Below are 23,055 nucleotides of genomic sequence, written 5' to 3' on the forward strand. Positions count from 1 at the left end.
CAACAGACTCGTCGAAGAGCTAAAAAAAACCTGCTGGATGACTGCATGGCTGGAGCAGGCTCCAAGATCCTTTTCATTAAAAGTCAAGATGTTTATGTGTTGGTTGGCTTTTAGCAGGGAGCACAGGACTTGTAGACAGGTGTGAGAAAGTCAGAAAGTAAAAGAAGGAGAAAGAAGGAAATTAACAGTAGAGTTGCATTTTCACAGTTAATTGTGTATTAGGGATGTCAGTCAGTTTTTTCAAGAAAATAAGAAAAAAAACAAGAAAAATAAGATCATGACCGGATAGTACATACTAATTATGTTTAGGGGGAGATTTATTAGAAGAAAATAAGGCATTTTTGGCACAGAGCTGCTAATATGAGAAAAGAAAGCTAACTTTTATTATTTAATATCATTATTTAATAATTTGTTAATTTAAATGTACTTCAGAGGTAAGAATTAGGACATCACAGTTTTGACCTAGTCTTTAAACTGTAGGTTTGATTATTGGCTATGAAAACATTTTACCCACCTAATAGATTGGTGACATTTCAGAATGTCTCTGACATTGTGGAAAATCTCATTGTCTGCAAATTCTTTAAAACGATTTAAAAAAATATACTGTTAGTTACTTTTTGAGTTAGTATTACCTTCTCAAATTTCTACTATCCTTAAAACTGTGGTGGATGATTCTGCCTGAAAATATTTCCCCACTCAAGGGTGGAACACAGTCCAGCATTTACCACCTCTCACATGTGTTTGTGAAGGCTGCCGACTGGTTAATGTCATTACACAATGTTTAGTGTCTGTTAGTGCTAATAATTGTTTTGCCTTCAGATTTAAATAGCTCGGTCTCCAGGTTATTTCTTACATCTGTAAGGAGAATAATGATCCGAGTTGTCTAATTTCCAGTTAATACAGACATTTCATGTTGGTGTGTGTGTGAGTGGTAAAAAGGTATTGGCTCCGTTTAGTATTCAGCAAGTGAGTTAATTAATATTTTTAATATTTTTCAAAGTCAACTTTATACAGTGGTGGAAACTCCAAGCCACAGCAACCGTACTTGATGGGAAGTTATTTTTGCTGATGGTAGCTGGTTTCATTTGGAGTGATGAACAGAGAAGCTGACAGAAAACGGGTGAAATAACAATCCTGTGCTTTTTACTTGTGTAGCAGGTCTAGTCAGCAGACATTTAAAGAGGAGCCTCTAACACAACAACAAACGTGTGACAATTAGTGAAGTGTCATATTTGTGGATGTGGTGGATGATTACTTTCAGAGAAAATAAGTGTTGTTGAGAGTTTTGATGCATTTTTTGAATTGAGGATCAGTAAGTTCACATTCTCATCCTGTTTAAAGCTAATCTGTATTTTACAATCTTAGGATTATGGACAGGATTTGGACAAAAAATCACATCCACTGATTGAAAGTTAGAGATAGGTCATGCCAAAACAACCAACCAAACAATGCAGCAGAGACTTCACAGTCTTAGTCAGCTGCAGAGAGACTTATTCACAGTCTGAGGAATCTAAAAATTCCTCTCTGGAAACTTTTGGCAGCAGACAGCACAATCATGGAACCAGAAAATAAAGTTGTATGTAAGCTGTGTGAACTATCAAAACTAGCAGCCTGAGGGTGCATTTTAAAAAATGCAGTGGTTTGATTATTATTTCTAATTTCATCTCAAGCAAAAAGTACTTGGTTTATTGGTTTATCACAGCAGAGTGCTCACATCTGATGGCAAGTTAATATGATGCAGTATATTTACAGATGACTGATGAACATCTGAACAGAAAGCATAGCCACTGATGTATTCTTCAAATTCAGGCTGGAGAGGACCACGTTTTGTAGCCATATTTAGGGGATCCCAGAATGGAAGAGGCCCTATTAACCTGCTAAGAGATATTTAAGCTTGAAATGCATCCTTCAGCAGAATATGGTCATGGGGTCATGGACATCTTCTGATTCTGCTGGTCCTCTTATCTGATTAGGATAGAAAGCAAAGGATACGTGCAAGTAGGGGAGATGGATTATAAAAGAGAGAGATCAGAGAGATAGATATAGAAGGAAGGATGCAGACAGACAGACCAGTGAAGCCAGAAATACACTTGTCCAAAGATGGAAGTTGAGAATAACTTGTGACAGAAAATGTTTAGGAAAAAGAGAGAACAAAGAATTAGGATTATTGTTGTAATCTCCACACAAACTCTTAACTAAACGTCTCTCTTTGTTTAAGCTAAACACATCGAATAATTTAAAAAATCTAAAGACAGAAGAGAGAGATAAGTGGACAGGTCAAAGAGATGTGAAACATCAATACTGGGAGCTGACAACATTGGCCACCACCTGATTTGTATTAGAGGGATCTCATACTTACACATACTCACTCTTCATGCAAACCTACATACACACGCATTGATATCTTTTGAACTCCTGTCTTACGTTAGACATGTAAAAGAAGGTGGTTAAACTGCTGTCCCAACATCTTTGATTCCTAATTGGGTCTAATTAAAGGTGCACTACATGGTACCGACTTAAATTGCTTGCTAAATCACTTGCTTCTCCTTTTTGTACCAGGTACTTAGTTTTACACTGTAAATATGTGTAGCACCCTCTCAGAGTAGTTGGCCATCGTAGCGAGGCTGCATGAAACTGCTGTGTAATTGCAGAAACACACAAACGAACAATGGATGACATCAAAGGAATTCTTGCAAAAAAGTACATTAGAGTCAAGAAGTTGAGACTATTAATGTGAAAACAAGCTCAGTATAATTTATAACAGATATTTTGATAACAATCTTTCAGGGAATCAGACTTGAACTACACAGGTAACCAAAATTTCTGACCTGCTACAAATTTAGCTGACGGAAAGACGCATTATTAGTGATTTATTGGGCAATGGACCCTGATCAAACAGCATGACAAGCGACTTGGCAGGACTGAGCTGGTTGCATCTTTCTGAACCATGATTTAAGATGAAGGATGTTTGTGTCACGGTTTCAAAACCATTAAACCTCTACTGAAAACGAATTTGAATGTTAATGAGAGAAACTGATTATTTTCAAATTGCCAAACATTTCAAATGCCATCAGTCCTCCAAATGTAAAACCATGTTGTGTAGCTGCACTATCAAACTGACATAAAAAATAACCCGTTAAATCCCCCATGCAGGTAAAAGAACTGCTCAGTCAGATCTGAATACCAAGTGACGCTTCTAGTTTAGCATGTAGTTTTCGTCATTTGTGCGTCACAAAGTGTGACATCACTGTTGTGCACAAATCTCCAAAAACCTCCGATTTAGGGGGCACTCTTCTGCTGTAACACCCTTCTACATGTGACATTTAGTAACGTAGCTTCCTCCATGCCTTCTTCTTTGTATCACATTCATGTGACACTATGTGTATCAGCTGTGTGAGCTGCCAGAAATACAAACAAATAGGAAAACCTAGGCGTCTTTGGTTTCTACATTGCACAATTATAAGCTGAATCCAGTTATGACTCATATAATCTTTTTGTCAGTTTGGTGTTAAAATATAAAGAAGGTGTCTACTTGTGGGTTTGGGGTTGGGGGGGGGGGGGGGATTATGAGTAAATTAGATAAATTATGTATAAAATGGCAGGCAAAAGAATATTTTAAAGTGAGGAATCGAGAGATACATTACAAAACGATAAGCTAAGAGAGGAATGTGACGCGACACACACGGTCAGTTCAGGGGATTTGTGGCAAGCCATAGTGGAGCAACAGTCTGCCTGAGGTGACAGCTACAGGTTGTGTGTCTGTATGAAGGTAGAGATGTGTGTGAGAGGAGAGAACAGGCCCTCAACTAAGATCGACAAGGAGAGAGAGAGAGGTCAAAGTGAAGGGGAAGAGGACAGAAGTAGGGTAATCTGTGAGGATAAGTAGAGCTGCCCTCCTTACTGTTGAGCTGCGTGTGTTTTGTTTTGGAAACTCACACATTAAATAGCACATACTGAGCCAGCCTGGTGTCCACACACACATCTTATAGGCCTCAGGAGAAGTGTGAAACATGCTGTTTTGCAGTTACCACCTAAGTGTGTGTGTGTGTGTGTGTGTGTGTGTGTGTGTGTGTGTGTGTGTGTGTGTGTGTGTGTGTGTGTGTGTGTGTGTGTGTGTGTGTGTGTGTGTGTGTGTGTGTTCGTTCGTTCGTTCGTTCGTTCGTTCTAGTGTAGCTGAGTAGAGCAGGACTTCAAAGCACTGTGTCACCGTAAATTAGTATCATATTCAAAGAGACCACGTTCTATCTGGCCCTGTGTTGTTTAGACATAAGGGCCAATAAAACACAAAGTAGCTGTTCATTATTTGTAGAGCTGAAAAACAGGCATTAACGCTGGGACTCCCTCTAAAGAGAAATCTATAGAAGACACATTTACTGCATCATGTAGCTTAGTAGACTACTGCATATGTGCACTGAAAGTGCATGCAGTGTGCTAGCTTACTATAGGTATACATGATCACTGCACAACACCCACAAGTTAAGGTAGCGTAACTGCCTAAAAATGAATGAAGAGCACCAGGAGACAAAATGGTGCTGTAATAATACAATATTAATGTAATTGATGTAATGCCTGACTAGCTGACAAGTTTCCCACACAGTATAATGGGAAATGTGGCTTGATCATGGGCCCCTCGTGGGAAAATGGTATTAGTGAGAAACAGGAGGCCACACACGTGATTATGTTTCTACTCTGTTACTCATGGATCTGTTTGCAGTTGTGTGAAAAGAAGCTGTTTTTCTTGATGAAGAAGGAATATACTGTGAGAGCAGCAGAGCTGTTGGGCTGAAATAAATGGGGATCACAGCAGTAGATTACATCCTTACAGTATATTTGAGAACTCTATCTTGCCCACCTACAGTCTATAAAAACACAGCATACAAGCCCAAAATACGTTCTCATTACAGTATGTAGCTGCAGGTTTCTCTCTGTCTTGTCCTGTTTGTCACAGAATAATATTAACTTAGTATATTAAACATAGTTTTTGGTGATGTATGAATTTGTAGTAATACAGCTAATTGAAACATTGCAACTCTAAATATGTAAGTATGTAAGCTTCTAGAGGGAAAGCCACTACGGGATGGGACTCACCCACAGTGTGCTATGGAGTTTAGGAAGACTCTAGTCTATAACATGACTTTGACTTGTTCTTCTGTTAGCTACAGAAGTAAGCGTGCCCCGCTCTGCTGCTCCTTGACTGGCTGGCAGGGGGGCTGGCACACAGTGAGACCATTGTGGTCCTGTGGTCCTGTGCTCCACTGGCATTCTGATACACTGACTGACTGACCACTCTACTATCTGACCTTTCGAGTGAGACTGAATGAAAGAAGGCGACTGTCCTCTCTGTCTCACTAGCCCTTACTGAGACTGAATGACTGTCGTCTACTCGGCCTCTCCACAGCAGAGAGAATCCGTAGAGTACACTGCAGAATTACCAACACCAATCATGAAGGAACGGAGTGACTGCACTAGCAATATAGCATTATTACAGTGTTGACAGTATGACAGTTTACTAAAATGATATTTAAAAAATGCAATATATTGTTTTGTTTACACTTTTGTTTATCACATTTAATGAAATTGTAACCTCTATATCATGATGCATATCAGTATACCTTAATATTAGTAGTAAAACATAAAATAGAATTTAAATTTTCTACCTTATAGAAATGTTTAAGAAAATCATTCATGTGATTGCCAAATAATGTCTCTCACTTGCAGGCTTTCAAAGAGATGCTGTATGCTGCTCAGGACCAGGCACCATCTATTGAAGGTATCACACACACACACACACACACACACACACACACACACACAAAAAAAAAAAAGGTTTGGTTGCTGATTAGGTGGCTGATGGCCTGTTGAGGCTAGTTTTAAACAGTTTTTAATGACCTAATGAGCCAAACATCGCAGTATGATTATAAGTGCTTAGATCTTAATGTACTGGCAGCTGGCAGCTACTTTGGCTGTCATCTTATTTAATAACTGCTAAATTAGGCTGATTACCTTTACTTAGATTTGTAGAACTTTAGTTGTACTATTGTTAAAAACGAGTGGCAGACTTAGTTGCCATAGCATTGTATTAATAAACTGTGATGTTTGGATTGCATATATTCGCAAATTAATGAATAATGTCAGTGGTCTGATAATTATTTAGCTGACTCTGCTTGAAGAAATGTGTGTAGATGAGTATAAAATGCAGTGATACTGTTTGTTTTACTGGTAGTCTTTGTAGAATAAAAGGAGTAGATTAATTAACCCTGAAAGCATTAACATAAACAATATTTGGGGATACTTCTACGTTCTTTATTTCGTTATTCAAAAGCTGTGCTGTTATAAGCACTTCTGTTGTAGGCAGTAATGGACTTGGCAGCCCAAACCACCACTCCTCCTTTCTGTCAAGATTACCTTCATCTCCCTAATTATTTTTATATGGAGTTACTTCATCCTGGATTATTGCTTAATTATGTGTCTTTTTAAAAATACACCAACAAAAGCCACAGTAAGACCAAAATTTAAGGACTTGGAGAGTCTTAAAATGTTTTAAACACAGTTATCAGAGGCCTTATTTTTCATCATGTAATGACAGACCTCTTTGTGCTGCTATGCTGTATTCGTCAAAGTGATACAAAACAATGTGACAATGTTTGTTTCCCTTGTATCTTCCCTTTCATGTTATTTTGACAAACACAGTTTCACCACTTAAAGGACCCATTTTTAGTCTGTGTTTTCCAGTTGAACTGACCAGTAGGTACTGTCTTGTGACTGTGTAGTCCATGCACTCAAAACCACTCAAACTTTTCCATGATAGCACAGATGGTCACAGATAGTCCAGTAGCGTACAAAAAATATGTCTGATTGTTTGTGCCACATGTACAGCTGTACCTTATAGGTGTAGATTATATAGTTTCCAACATATTATAAGTGCTTTATTATCCTTATTGATTCATATGATTAAACATGAATGTATTGGTGGGATACTATTGTGCATTCCCATTGAACTTTGAATGTTTTTAGTGCCATCAAAGTTAGAGATGTTAGTTACCTCAATGACATTGGAGGTTTGAGCTGAGTCAAAATCAAGTCAGGACCGTCTTCAGCTCTTTATGTAACACATTCATTTAAGTGACTCTTGTAGCACCACCCCACTGTTTTAATATCAATATTACAGTACATCTTTCATCAAAATTAAACCTCTTTGTGTAGAATTTGAAAATGTTCCTGATAGGATAAGGTATTCTTTTTTAACCAATCACTTGCATGTATCCATTTAAATGTCCTCAACTGTCCAGTTTTGCAAACATGCAACTGCAGCTTAACACTTAACTCAAGACTTAAGCTGCATAACCCATACCCAAAATTGCTCTAGTTAGGAAATAAATGGTAGTTGTTTTTATTTTTACTTCATATTCGTTCCCATCTTTATTTTTTACCAACTTCTTGCATTCCTTGTAATTTTTTACTGGTACAAATAATTACAGTCTGGAAAATAGTCCGTAATCTATGACTTAAACACTGACTAAAACATGACTCAAATTAAGGCTGAGTTCCTCTGTCTAAATCTTGCCTAAAGCTAAAAAAAACCTGATTAATATGTGACTGAACCACAGTTTTCAGAAAATTACTAAGTCTAAAACTAAATGGAAAATTCCTGTCAAAATGATCACCGTAACGAACACTGTGGGAAATTTAACTTCATTTTATTATGTTTTCATGATCAAACATATAAAATCAGAAAGATATCTTCAAACAACACTATTGTTGTTTATTGGAGTTTGTAATTTTCCCTTATTCAAAGTGTTCCTGTAGGCTCCTCTCTGTACTGTGTATTTGTAATCAAAACACTTTCAATGCGTGAGTGAACATAACACACGCAGTCCAACTAGTTCCAGCAGTGGGAGACACAGCAGAAACTAGGGTTGACAAATGCACACTGATGGGCAGGGTTTGAAGGGGATGTGCTGTTTTACGCATTGATGATAGAATAAAATATAAAGGTTCATCTAGAGGAACAGCTTTATGTATTTAAAGCTTATAAAACACTGAAAGACAGCATTTTTACAGTCTGTACATTTTAAGCATGTAATAATAACAATAAATTTATTTATAGAGCACTTTTCTAAACATATGTTACAAAGTGCTTCACAAGACAGACAAGAAACACATGTAGCCCAACAAGATTAATGTAGCCTATGTTCTGGTGATTAAGTATGGATATAGTAGATATGGCTCAACGAATGACTAACTGGCAGCCTGGCCTGTGCCCCAGACACATTACTATATATGGTTCCTTGTGATTCACAGGATGTTCCATTCTCATTTTCTGAGTAATGAATTAATCCACCTGTCATTTTGCTATTTTTTACCCTTTGTTTTAGATTATTTTCTGTGACCCCTTATTGACTCAAATGTAAAATTAACAGCAACATCAGTAAAGTTATTGATGATGTAACTGTAGTTGGTGGGTGTCCAGTTAACAACTGCTCTCCTCAAGACAGGAGCTTCCTCTTTAATGGCTGTTTGTTGTTATAACATTTACAGAGAAGAGTCAGATCTGAGTATCAGTTGTTAAACTAATGCAGCTTTTGGACACTGGAATTTTAAGATTTGCTTTGTATAAAGTAAGTATACTAAGTATAGTTAAACAGTTGTAGGCAACCAGCATGAACACATTTTATTAAATATTATTAAAATATTATTATTCTTTAAAGAAGAACTTGTGCTAATATATAATTACACACACATCTTCCAGACCTTCCCTCCAATATATATCATAAACAAAATTCATAACCAAAAAGACAAAGACAAATACTCTGTTAAACAAAAGAAAGGAAAGAAAAAACTGACCTGGCCATCTTCTCCCTGCTCTTATGACTTCCTCTGAAAAACAATTTTTGCCTTCAACTGCCTGAGCCTATTCATGACCAGCCTGAGATTCTATTCAGTCCTCTGACATTCCAAGATGTAATGTGTATGTCAGATGCCAATATGAATCTCCACTAGCCTAGTTTTGTAATGGGCCATTACAACTGGATATAAGAGCATGTTCAAGCAAAAACAGAGAACATAACTAGAATCACAGTATAAAACAAAAAGAACCATAAAACCTGAATAACTTATACATCTGAAAGTTACAAATATAGTATTAATAATAACAACCGAACCAGCAGGCTACATAACTAACCTGGAAATAACAAACAAACAAAAAAACCAAACAAACAAACGGTAAATTTACCATTTCCTTTAAAGCCCCAGAGTAAAAGGTCTATGAGTAATAACTTTGCACAACATCTCATTTATTTAAGTAGTTCAGTTTGACATGAAAATTACTGTTTAAATTAGTGACAGCCTGATTTTTCTTTTTTTTACCGTCCCTCCAAGTGTTGTCACTCTTTCAGGCCCTTCACAAACTCTCCAGCTGCCTCTGCTGACTTGAAAGAGTCATGATTTCCCTTGTAGGTTATAAGTTAAGTATATAAGTTACGCTGGGTGTACAATCTTGTGTAGGGATGAGCAGAGCAACAAGTTATTAATTGGGTCGAAGGTTTTCCAGAAGAACACCTGCTGATTATCCACCCGTACAGGTCCCTTTAGCCTGGCTGCTCTCATGATACTAACTTTATCTGCATAGTTTAGGAGTTTCATTATCACCATCCATGGTCGCACCACAGGCTGAGCATGGGATTCACTTGCTTGGGTGTTTTTACCAAGTCTATGGGCACGCTCAAGCACAAGCGGTCTTGTAAAATATTTACACCCAGCACCCCTGGGATCCACTTTTCAAAAAATAGACATAAATTCGCTCCCACTTTTCCCTCTGGTAACCCCACCAGACGAAGGCTTGATCGGTAGCGGCGGTTTTCCAAATTGCCAACTTTAAGTCTCAGGTCATCGATGGTGGCTTTCATAGTTGCTAATAGCTAACAGACATGGTAGCACCTATTGCTTTTCCAGTGTGGCTATTGCTAGCTATGTTGTTCGCCTGTGTAGCTAGGTCCACTTTGTTTCCTTGTTTTTTTCGCTTCTGTGCCATTGCTCCCTTTTTGTGTTAAGAAACATATAATTATGTAAGTATTTTCGTAAGATCTGTCTGGTGGGTTATTTCGTAGGAAGTTGTTCAGATGTGGCGCAATATGCTACCACTCGGCATTGCGCCACAACAGGCACATTAATAAGACAGAAATGTCAGGAATTGGAACGAGTGATATGCTCCATCAATCCCACTTACCACCTATCACTTGTCTTATCCTTTCAGCTTGTACTATGGCCTCCCAAATGATATATTTCTCTACTTTGTTTTCATTACTGTCTTTATCTCTCCTCCATGTGACTGACTTTAGCTAGAAACTGATTGATGCGACTGACAAATCTTTTTGTGAACACAGTAGCTGATATGGTGATTGCTTGCAAAACTCAGTTAAAAATTTCTGCAATTTAGTGGAAAACTTCAAGAAACTGCAAGAGGACTGTTTTCAATTAAGCTGACGATCATTTGATGAAATATGCATTTACTTTACAACTGATTAGTATTTGAATGTGAGCAGAACACTTAACACGTAACATGGACAGTATACAGTGTCAGGCTACTTAACTGTCAGACATCAAACTATTCCATGTGTCTCTGTAGACATACACTACCCATCCAAAAAACCACCACCAAGTCACATACCTGTTCGTTGGACCACCTTTTGCTTTGATTATGGCACGCAGTCATCGTTTCGATAAGCTTCTGCAATGTCACAACATTTATTCCCATCCAGAGTTGCATTGATCTTTTGCCAAGACCTTGTATTGATAATGGGAGAGTGGGACCTCTTCTCCAGCACATCCCAAAGATTCTCAATGGGGTTAGGTCTGGACTCTATAGTGGCCAATCCATGTGTGAAAATGATGTGTTATGCTCCTTGAATCACTCTTTCACAATTTGAGCCAGCTAAATCCTGGCATTGTCATCTTGAAATATGCTCGTGTCATCAGGGAGAAAAACTCCATTGGTGGAATAACCTGGTCATTCAGTATATTCAGGTAGTCAGCTGACCTCAAAACATTGCTGAACCTAGACCTGACCAACTACAGCAACCCCAGAACATAGCACTACACCAATAGGCAGTAGGCATGATGGGTGCATCACTCGGGCAGTGTATTTACAGAGTATAGATAGTGGGTGGTTAGTGGAATTGTTGGCTGTAATTTACAATATATAGTCACAGGATAGTGATAGTAGTAGATAGTAGATTTTTAAGCACATTTTTTTTGTCTTTTGTGTCAGCAAAGGACATTTGTTTGTGAAATGCATCTGTGGCAGTGAAAAGACAAAGTTCAAAAGGTAATGCGTAAACTCTAGCTTTGTGTTGACCTGTTGTGGAAGATTCCCATGCTTCTTCCGTCTGCAGCTGTGTTCTGTGAACACGTCTGCAAAACAACATTAATGGAAACTGAATTGAGTCAGAACTACAAACGAACATTTCCCTAGAGACTTGGGTAGACAAAAGAAATTTAAAAACTCCCAAACAGCTACCTTGTTTTTCCAGAAACAATTATCTACTGATGCCACTGTGAACAGTATCCACTGGAACAGCTTTCTGCAGAAGGAGTACTTACTACTGCAAGGCTAGCAGCTATCTGTTGCCCACAGCTACGGGGACTCTTTAAAGAAGGTTTTTTTTGTAAAACTTGTGAGCATCACATGAGCGATTTCATGCACAGTCCCCTCCAAATATATTGGAATAGCAAGGCAAATATGTTTCCCGTACACTGGACGTGGGTTTAAATCAAAAGATAATTATGTGACAAATTAATTTCATCTTTTATTTCCTGGTATTTATGTCTAGATACATTAAACAACATAGAACATAACACCTTTTGTGCGAGAGCCCCTGAATTATAAGTGAGCAAAAGTATTGGAACAGAAAGTTTTAAAGTAAATGGAACATAAAATTTGTTGACAGTCCTATATTTGCAGTAACTGTGTCAAACCTTTGAGTCATTGACTTCACCAAATTGTTGGTTACTTTTTTTCCATATGCTTTTCTAGGCATATAATGCAGCTTCCTTCATGTATTGTTTGTTTTGGGTTGTTTTTGCCTTCAGTGACTTCTTCTGTAGGAGAAATACATGTTAGACAGTGGTAATGGTGACTGACTTGGCCAGCCTAAAACTTTCTGTACTGATGCATTTCTCTGTACATTGATAGACAAAAGGTTGCGGTGAACTTTTTATTCATTCTGCTTGCATCTATTAGTTTCTCGTGTGCCATTTCTGCTCATGAATTCTAGTGTTTTGTGATACCTTCATTCCTTCTCTGGATTTTGGTTGTTGTTTGTTTTTCTTCACAACTCTCACAATGCCTCTGTCATCAGCTGTTGTTATTTTCCTTGGCCGACCACTTCTGAATGTTGTTCAGTACACCACTGATTTCTTTTCTTCTTTTTTTCAGGACATTGACATTGTACTAACTATTACAATGTTTGTACAGTATCTCTGATTATTTTTACTTCTCATCAGATTTATATATATATGTGTGTATATGTGTGTGTGTGTGTGTGTGTGTGTGTATGTATGTATATATATATATATATATATGTATGTATATGTATATCTATATATCTATATATATATATATATATATATATATATATCTATATATATATATATATATATCTATATCTATATCTATATATATCTATATATATATATATATATATCTATATATATCTATATATATATATATATATATATATATATATATATATATATATATATATATATATATATATATATATAAAAAGTAAAAATAATCAGAGATACATTTTTTTTTCCTTCATTGGGAGGCTTCCAAGTGTGAATAGAAGTAACCATGGGAGTAAAACAGGGTGTTGCTGACAAATAAAGCTAAAAAACATCAATTGTCAAATGGAAAGTATAGCCTGTTACTGAGAGACAGACATGTCATCATGATAATAATCATGATGACTTAAGCTGAGACTGAGAGCTGAGACTGAGAGAAAAGAGCAGAATAAGGCCAAAAGGGGATAAGGAGATTACTGTAGTCTGACTGTGGTGACTGCTTGTGTGTTTGTGTGCTGGTGAGAGAGGTGGAGGGAGAGTGAGAGGTGGAGGGAGTGGTTGGGACACCAATTTAGTTAAATTGGCGTCTTGACTAAAAGCAGCCAGTCTGAAACACAGTGAATCACTGAGTGTGCAGAGTCTGACTCAAAACCACCTGTTCAGTTGTTGTTGTTTAGCTGGTGACGTGACAGCGGTACAAGTTAGTGGTTGGACACACAGCTTGACTATGTCACTATTCAATTAAAGTTTACGAGAATGTGAGTTCTTAAATAGCTCAGATCAAAAATAATGAAAATTATAGGCGTCTTTTCTGGTAAAACTAGGAAATAACGTTTTACTCAGTGAAGGAAGAGAAGCCAAACCGTCTTGTGCTGTTTGGAATTCTAGTATGTACTGTATAACATTGATGTTGAGGTAACTCGACAAAACCACATCAGAATCACTTCAACATCAACGGTCGGGTAATTATTGGTTGTTTTGGGTTATACTTTGAACTGAATTATTAAAATGAGTTATTGAAAATGAATTCTTACTAATTTATCATATTTTCTCAGAAATTTGCTTGTATAAAGCAAGATTTCAGACACATGATAATACATTTAGGGTGAAAACGCCAATGTTTTATTTGTCTTGGCAAGTGATTGACAGCACAGGGTTATATGCAGACATCCGACTCAGGGATTCTCTCACATATTAATAACACCTGGATATTATATAGCATATTCCAGAAATAACATATTTCCTCTCTTTTTGTTATAAGGGGACTTAGCATATGCCTGAGTGTGGCCTTAATGTTAAGAAAGTAACACTGTGTCTGTACAGAAGGCCTAGTGTAAGCAGCCTGCCAACAACAGCACTAAAACACTGTGTGTGCTGTGTTCAGGCTCATTATAAATTGTAGGTTATCTGTGGTTCTAAAGCAGCCAGAGCCCAACAGCCAACACACACGACCAGTTTCACAACAAATGTGTTAGCTTGTTACAACAGAAAATCACACATTAGTGTTAACATTCTCATATTGCAAAGGAAACGGATTCAGTCACGTTTACACATGTTGTTGGTGTTGTCAGGTGGAGTTGAGAAGTCAGATGCAAGCCATGACTGGTTGGGATACAGAGGGAATTTTGACATGTGTTTTGGGCAAGTCACAGCAAAATTGTATCACTCACTGATCTGATATGATATGACAGACACACACATACTTGAATACAATGTTTGACAGGAAGTGGTGTGGAAACACAACGACCGTTATCAAGCAAGGCTAACAACTTAATTAAAAACTTTTCTTGTCTTTTATTCAAGATCATTTTTATTATTGTATTATTATTGTTATTGTTTAGTATTGTATTTAAGTATTGTACTGAGGGTCTTTTTTTATTTTAGTGAGGCATAGAAAAAGTATGTTGTGTTGTTGTATGTTGTCCAGTGATTACTGGAGTCAAACAGAGGGATCAACCAGTCACTTGTGGACAAAATCAACTACTCATACACTACTTGATCCCTCATAGTACTTTGTATGCTGTCATTCTACTCTCTGCTGTTAAAAATGTATTTTCGGGTTAAACATATAATTTCTACAAGACACCTCGTATCATAGGTTCTACAAACAAAAAATATCCAATTTCAAGTCACAGCAAGGGAGCTGAAAAATGTTGGTCTGCATAAAACATCAGAGAACCTCATGACCTCTGGAAGGTAGACATCCTGTTGCTGTCTCACTGCTCCATCTGCTGGTGAAAATAGCACAATACAGCGACTTTCTATGGAGACACCCAGCCTTTTTGGTTCACTCCTCATCTTTCCTTTGTGCCTACCTGTTTTCCTACATTCAGGTCCATTAGGGTTTAATTAGTACTATGAGTCTAATAATTGCTACTGCGCTTGAAGTTTCGCTAATCTAACAGCTCATCTGTTCTTCCAGTCACAGATGAGGATACAGTCAAGAGGTACTATGCCAAGTTCGAGGAGAAGTTCTTCCAGACATGTGAAAAAGAACTGGCCAAGATCAACACCTTCTACTCTGGTAATAACTAGAGCCACTGGCACTCTGTACACACACAGTATATCTACAGATATAAGTCACTAGTTTAAATATTGCACTAGCTGTTATCCAGTTGCTTTACTGTCTTTGAAACTGTCTTCTTCTCTCTCTTGCTCTCCCTCCAGAAAAGCTGGCTGAGGCTCAGCGGCGATTTGCCACGCTGCAGAATGAGCTGCAGTCCTCCCTGGATGCCCAGAGAGAGAGCGCAGCCAATGGCCGGGGACTGAGGAGGAGGAAGACGGTGTTTGCCCTGTCGCAGCAGGAGCGATGCAAACACAGAAACATAAAGGACCTGCAGCTGGCTTTCTCAGAGTTCTATCTCAGCCTCATTCTGCTGCAGAACTATCAGGTGAATTTTCACACAAATATCCTCGAAACATGCAAGAAAGACCTTCAAGAGAAGCATTTTATCTCATGGAGGGCATTTAGAAAAACAACAAATGAGCCAGTGTTAGTGAAGAAGAGTCAAGTCCTAAAAATTTCATATGTACAGTATAATAATTGTAAAAGGCTTTAAATAAAATAAAATGTGTAGTACTACTATTGAAAGTATCAAAGTGATTTCATATTAGTCGGTCCTGGCCTCAGCGGACGTCTGAAGCTGTTTCTCCGACGTCTCTACTCAACGCTCAATAGTCCAGGAATTGAACAAGTCTGCCTGCAATTAACTAACTGGACTCCACATTAACTTAAAGACATTAACTGTTATACTGGACTGCCTGCTGCCTACATAGCATGTAATCACCCATATGAGGATGAGTTCCCTGTTGAGTCTGGTTCCTCTCAAGGTTTCTTGAGAGGAAGGTTTCTTCTTCTCAGGGAGTTTTTCCGTGCGACCGTCGCCCTCGGCTTGTTTATCAGGGACAGTCTGATTATTATGATTCATACACATTCACTGTTCATGTAAACTTCCATAGTTTCTTTGCTTGTGTAAAGCTGCTTTGCGACAATGTCAATTGTAAAAAGCGCTATACAAATAAAATGTAATTGAATTGCATTACCAGGATGACTGCTCAGTACGTTTAAGTGATCCACACACTGAGACTAAAAAAGAAGTAACAAACAGGTTTTTGACTAAAAATGTTAACATTTTGGAACACAGGTCAAAACCTAACTTAGAAACTCTAAAGCTGCTACCACTGCTAATATTGCCCTGCGCCTGCTGCACGAGTAAATAAATAAATAAGCAACTGTTCGCTAATATTTTCCTAAGTGGCCTATAAACTGAATTAAACCGGCTTTAAGTAATCATTAGAATTGTTATGAAATGCGTATTATTTCACTTACTTTCTGACCCATCGCTCTGTATGTTTAATGGATGTGTTTTATCAGCTTAGAAACATTTGTAAGTGTTAGTTTACATGTGTGATTTTGATGAAGATCAGATCACATTTCATAACCAAAGAAAATTGCTTGCCATTTCATACTGTACGTAGCTCTGTATTTGATTCCTTTCCTGAAACCATACCACATGCAGAACTTGTTTTCCTCCTTATTTCGTTTAGACACTTTCATTCAGGTGTCTTTAACCAGCCCCTTCTAACTGCTCCAATACTTTTTCCCTGTCTGTCGATCTCTGTAGAACCTGAACTTCACAGGTTTCAGAAAGATCCTGAAGAAACATGACAAGATCTTGGAGACATCGCGGGGGGCCGATTGGAGGGTGGCCCATGTTGAAGTGGCTCCATTTTACACATGCAAGAAAATCACACAGCTCATCTCTGAGACTGAGGTACACACACACACACATATGTGTTTAGATATACAGTGGCCTTTTGGAATTATTTATCTAAGTCAAGAATATTAACAAATGCACAAAAAAATTCTTATCGTCTATGTCTTTATTGAGACTTGGAGTCAGATGTTAGCATCACTTAAGGAAATTAGATTGGAGGTGTGGACTAGAACTACTTTGACTGACAAAAACCACTCTAACACAAGAAGAAAACGTTTATGTGAGCCATTCTATGATCAAGAATTGAAGATTTACATAAAGCTGAAAAGGGTTATGGTAAGAGAACTGGCTAACATCTGTGTTAATGAGTAGGTAAAACATTGAACAAGCAGGGCGTCTATGTCAGGACATCATGAAGGAAGCCGCAGCTTACTAAAAAGAACATTGCTGCATGCCTGAAGTTACATTGACACTCCACAGCAGTATTGGCAAAAAAGTTTTGTGGACTAATGAAATATATTGAACTATTTGGAAAGAACACAGCACTACATCTGGCATAAAAAGGTCACTGTATATCATCATGAAAACATCATCCAAATCGTAAAGTAGGCTAGGGGAAACATGATTTGGGCCTGCTTTGCTGCATCAGGGCCTGGTCAGCTTGCAGTAATTGAGAGGAAGATGAATTCCCAAGTGTATCAATAATTCTTCAGGATATTATAATAATGTCTGTACGTCAGCTGAAACTCTGTAGTTGACTGATGTAACAGGACAATGACAAAACACACAACAGAATGTCTTCAGAAAAACAAAATCTGCCTTTTGGAGTGACCAAGTCAGAGCCCAGAACTCAACCCAATAGAGATGCTATGGAACAACTTTAAGAGAGACACACACGAGATTTCCAAAGAATTTTACAGAGCTGAAGGAAGCAGGAAGAATGGGCTAAAGGTCCTTCTGAACAATGTGCAGGTCCACAGCTACAGGAAGTTTTTGGTTGAGATTATTGCTGCCAAGTGGGGTGGGGGTCAAGCAATTCAGGTTCACAGACTTTTTCCACTATTGCTATAACGTTTTTATGGTTGTTCTCAATAAAGACATGAAAGATCAGAATTTCTTTGTCTTATTATTTTAGGCACATTATATTTGTTAATACTAAGACTTAGATCAAGATCAGATAATGTTATGACAAATTAATACAGAAAACCATGAAATTCCAAAGAGTTCACATATGTTTTCTTGCCACTGTACATGTGCAAAAGTATCATCAACATGTAAAGAAAGGAAGAAACATCTGAATTGAATGTACTGTGGGGGGTGTATTGTGTTTTATGAAAAATCTACTTTTTGTATAAAGGTTACAAAGTCAAAGTATCATCTACTTCATTAACATGGGGGGAGCTAAGTTTTTCTAAAACAGATTGCACGATTTATACAGTGCTGATATTATACAGTATTTCATGCTATAGGGCGCTCCGGATTATAAGGCGCATAAACCAAACAGTCAGATAAGTCAGTCAGTCAAACTTTATTCAACGTGTTCACCATAACTCCCGAACTTGTTCAGTTGTTCAGGTGGCATTTTGGGGTAATATTATGGTGAAGCACGGTATGTATTCTGACTACAGTAGCCGTAATGTTGCAATTCATATATAAGACGCTCTAGATTATAAGGCACACTGTCGTTTTTTAAGAAGATTAAAGGCTTTTAAGTGCACCCTATAGCCAGAAAATATGGTAATTCAAAGGTAACGGTTAGACGACATGAGTGTAAAAATCTTTGTGTCTTTTAGGCATTGGTCACAACAGAGTTAGAAGGTGGTGACAGGCAGAAGGCCATGAAGAGGCTGAGGGTACCTCCCCTGGGAGCTGCACAGGTCTCACACAAACACACACACACACACTCACAAAAGTTGTTATTTTATATTGTTGCTGGGTAGTTAGGCCTGTTCATCTTGATCATGCCATGTTAACTATTGTTTTCTCTTTCTGCATGCAGCCTGCTCCTGCGTGGACCACGTTTAGAGTTGGACTTTATTGTGGAGTATTCCTCGTGTTAATAGTTACTGTGGTCATTACAGGTAAAAAACACATATATTGTAACCATCTAATGTGCTGTGAGATTTAAAAGCTTGGACCTTTAAATGGTCAAGTAATAGTCAAGTAGTTCCTGGAAATGCAGAGTCAGTTTGTCCATGCCAGAAATACATTTGCAGGATGTTGGCTAATAATGGTCACAGTAAGCACTATGTAGTTTTAGGGGGAAAAAGTTAAATCACTGCACCAAAGTCAAATCATCACTGACACTATACTGTTCGATTTTGACATTTGAATAATATTTCAAGTAATATGTGATGTTAGAACTGCATTGACCTGGTTTAAGATGTCCTTAGGTCAGATGTCATCATTACAATTTAAAAAGTAGGGCGCTTTCTTTTTTTTCATAAAATTCTGTACTGACTGTGTTGAAAAACATTACACTATAAAATACACTATAATAACACAAAGTCAGCATTTGAATCTTACCTGAAAGCTCTTTTTGGAAGGTTTTTACAATTAATTGCCTTGTTCCTTCGTCACTGTCTCTACACCTCTCCCTTTCTTTAGGAGCTGTGCATCATAAAGACAATGTCTGGCCTATGATCAGGATCTACAGAGGAGGCTTCCTGCTAATAGAATTCCTCTTCCTGTTAGGTACACACAGTGACAAAAACACTTGCTAAGTTGGGAGACCAATCTCCACCCATTGAGTTCAGCACTAGGATACTCCAGAATCCTGGAGTACAAACGTAGCTGTTCTCCTGTAATGAAAGAATGCCTACACCTGCACTGCTAATGTTTCAGTTTCAGTTAGATGTACAAACAAACTTTCTTACCCTCTGTACTTGAATGGTTTCTTGTCTTTAAAACCTTCACACATCACACGGTCATCTGTCTGACCCTCTGTATCTTGTAGGCATCAACACCTACGGATGGAGGCAGGCAGGCGTTAACCATGTGCTCATATTTGAACTCAACCCCAGAAACAACCTGTCCCACCAGCACCTGTTTGAGGTCTGAGTGTACACGTGTACAGACACACACACACACACACACACACACACACACACACACACATAATATTTTGGACATCATGACTGAATCTGTCTCTGCTTGTGTGCTGTGCAGATTGCAGGTCTGCTGGGGGTGCTGTGGTGTGTCAGCCTGCTGTCTTGTCTGTTTTCTGACAGCATTCTGGTCCCAGTGCAGGCTAATCCTCTGGCTCTCTACGGCTTCTTCCTCCTCTTCCTCATAAACCCGTTCAAGACCTGCTACTATAAGTCTCGCTTCTGGCTGCTCAAACTTCTGGTAAAGTCACTCAGTGAAAAAATATACATCTAAGAATGTATAATACATTCTTAGATGTATTAAATTACGGTCTGACCAACATTTGAGCAGATCAACCACAAACAATGCATGATGTCCATAAAAGTCACTGAGGTTAGAACTTATTATTGCTGCGAAATAATGCGACTCTGAAATAAAAAAAATTATGAAAAAGGATTTTGCCTCAGTGCCATTATGTTTCTGGGATTTTTGTCACATTTTTGTTTATGGACCAGGAACAACTTGAGCAATTTCTTCAAATTTGACACAAACTTTAATTTATAATATTAATATTTAAGGATGACCTGATTTTCTACATTTCTGTAGGTCAAACTGATTTAAAACAATATCGGAATAGGTACTGGTAACAAAATAAATAAATAATAATTTAAAACCCATCTCTGTCTTTATCTGTAGTTTCGAGTGGTGACGGCTCCGTTTCACCGTGTTGGCTTTGCAGACTTCTGGCTGGCTGACCAGTTGAACTCTTTGGTAATGGTTCTGATGGATCTGGAGTACATGATCTGCTTCTATAGTTTTGAACTTAACTGGAACACGCATCAAGGACTCCTCGGTGTAGGTAAGGAAAAGGAACCAACTGTAAGCAACAGTATGCCTATGGACCAAGCGCATAAAACTGAGAAAACCACTCAGATCGCCCTGTGCCCATTATGCTTCACTCAGCTCTTCGCCTACTAGTACATACATCCCCTCTGTGTCTTCTGCCTCAGGCAGTGCACGAAACAGAAGTTGTGAATGAGCTATGGTAATACATTTCAATATCACTAATGCTAACTTGAAGCTTTGTTACAAGAGGAGCAATAAAGCAGCGTGTGTTCATGTATAGATTGACAGCCAAGGACTTCTCTGATTGGTTAGAAGAGGGAGTCTTTCAAAACCTTCAGAGGGGAATGTCTCTGCGCTGCTACCCGGCGGCTCAGTGAATGACGGGAGAGTTTGACACATCTAATCTTCTCTTAGACAATATGCCTCAACTAAATAATATTAGAAAAACATAATTTACTGTAGCTTAATTCAACTGAAAGTTTGAATTTCAGTGCTGTGAATACCCTGATCAGTGTGTGACCCACACTTTCTCCTGACCACACTTATTAAATGTCATTATTTGCAGATAAAGACGTGTGTAACTCCTACTCCTACGGTGTCCGTGCGGTGATCCGGTGTCTTCCTGCATGGTTCAGATTCATTCAGTGTCTACGACGTTACCGTGACACCAAACGGGCCTTTCCTCACCTGGTTAATGCTGGGAAGTACTCAACTACCTTCTTTGCCGTCACCTTTGAGGCTCTCTACAAGACGCATGAAGGTACACAGAATATAAAATCTTACAAAATTAAATGTTCTGCTTATTTACTACAACAGACTAAACACTATTTTATTATTATCTCAAAAAAGGTTTACTAGTGAGGCTTTTCTGTGGGGCTTCAGGGTTTCTTTCTCAGGAAGCTGAAACAGGCTGAGCTTTCTTTTTTATTGCTTGCAAATTTTTACAGGGCCACAATAGAGAGTGTCCTCTGTCTGGTAACTGTCTGGTAACAGTGGCAATATTTGATTGAGTTGACAGTTAATGGTCTTGAACATGGTTTGCTCCTCTCCTTAGAGTGAAAAATCCAGGTCTCTAGGTTATAAGCTTATTAGGATCTTCAATCAACATCACCATTTTTAAACATCTTAATCTGATGTTGTACCAGCTGTCTAAACTCACACTGTTGTTTCTCTCTCTCTTTCTCCTCCACAGCTGAAAACCACGCTGACCACCACACCAAGGTGTTTTTCTACCTGTTTCTCTGTTGTTCAGTAATTAGCTCATTCTATACTCTGATCTGGGATCTGAAGATGGACTGGGGCCTGTTTGACCGCAATGCAGGAGAGAATACCTTTCTGAGAGAGGAGATAGTGTACCCACATAAGGTATTTCTTCACACAGGGTGTGCACTTATACAGTAGTTGTCCCACTCTATATTAATATATGAACTGTTATATACTGTATGATGTGTAATTCTGTTTATTGTGTCCTATATATCTCCTTTCAGGCCTATTACTACAGCGCCATAGTGGAGGATGTGCTGTTGCGTTTTTCATGGACTTTAACAATCTCCCTCAGCACATTCTCTAGTGTTCCTGGCATCTCTGACATTCTGGCTACTGTGCTGGCCCCACTGGAGGTCTTCAGGTATACATAGTCAGTTACTGTATTCAGTCATAGTAGTTTCCTAGGACCAAGGTGATAGCTGATGTGCGTGTGGACGATTGCTGAACTCAAAGCTTGAACTTGAATGATTTAGAACATGCAAGCAAATTGGCCACTGACTGTCCGTTTTCTCTTAGGCGTTTTGTGTGGAACTTCTTCCGACTGGAGAACGAGCATCTGAATAACTGTGGTGAGTTCAGGGCCGTCAGAGACATCAGCGTGGCTCCCCTAAACGCCGATGACCAGACTCTGCTGGAGCAGATGATGGACCAGGAGGATGGCGTGAGGAACCGGCAAGGCAAGAAGAGCTGGAAGAGGAGCTACAGCATGAGTCTACGCAGGCCACGACTCGCGTCACAGTGAGTAGTTGTGTTGTATTTGTTCCACAGACTGCTTACACATGCTATGCACATACTGTATATATGGTGTTATTTTGGGTGTCTGGGGTAGGGGGACAAAAACAGTAGTAAGGCACCCCACTGAGGAATAAATTAAGATGTGTAATTGGGCAATATAATCTATTACAAAATGGAAAAGTAATAATGTCAAAAATGCAGTCCTTAAACTACTGTGTGGGTTTGTTTGCCAGATTTAACTAATTCATTTGATAGTAATGTTATAATTGTTAAATTGGCTTATATGAATGATGAATCTGGAACATTTCTTCTTTTAGTTAGTATGAATACTATGGGAATT

The 23,055-nt window shown here is 38.3% G+C and overlaps 1 protein-coding gene across 1 annotated transcript in view; it reads left to right on the forward strand.

Moving 5' to 3' along the window:
- The window catches only part of LOC113171706 (xenotropic and polytropic retrovirus receptor 1 homolog), a 33,378-nt gene that overhangs the window by 6,517 nt on the left and 3,806 nt on the right, over positions 1 to 23,055 (forward strand). The window contains exons 2-15 of the mRNA XM_026374294.1: positions 5,719 to 5,770; positions 14,987 to 15,088; positions 15,232 to 15,455; positions 16,689 to 16,838; positions 18,575 to 18,658; positions 18,781 to 18,862; positions 19,389 to 19,475; positions 19,738 to 19,835; positions 19,950 to 20,129; positions 20,565 to 20,727; positions 21,280 to 21,474; positions 21,907 to 22,079; positions 22,202 to 22,341; positions 22,497 to 22,718. Of these exons, the coding sequence (XP_026230079.1) occupies positions 5,719 to 5,770; positions 14,987 to 15,088; positions 15,232 to 15,455; positions 16,689 to 16,838; positions 18,575 to 18,658; positions 18,781 to 18,862; positions 19,389 to 19,475; positions 19,738 to 19,835; positions 19,950 to 20,129; positions 20,565 to 20,727; positions 21,280 to 21,474; positions 21,907 to 22,079; positions 22,202 to 22,341; positions 22,497 to 22,718 (1,952 nt within the window). The remainder of the gene's footprint in view (positions 1 to 5,718; positions 5,771 to 14,986; positions 15,089 to 15,231; positions 15,456 to 16,688; positions 16,839 to 18,574; positions 18,659 to 18,780; positions 18,863 to 19,388; positions 19,476 to 19,737; positions 19,836 to 19,949; positions 20,130 to 20,564; positions 20,728 to 21,279; positions 21,475 to 21,906; positions 22,080 to 22,201; positions 22,342 to 22,496; positions 22,719 to 23,055) is intronic.

This window comes from Anabas testudineus, chromosome 17 (assembly GCF_900324465.2).
Source record: "Anabas testudineus chromosome 17, fAnaTes1.2, whole genome shotgun sequence".
Classification (NCBI taxonomy): domain Eukaryota; kingdom Metazoa; phylum Chordata; class Actinopteri; order Anabantiformes; family Anabantidae; genus Anabas; species Anabas testudineus.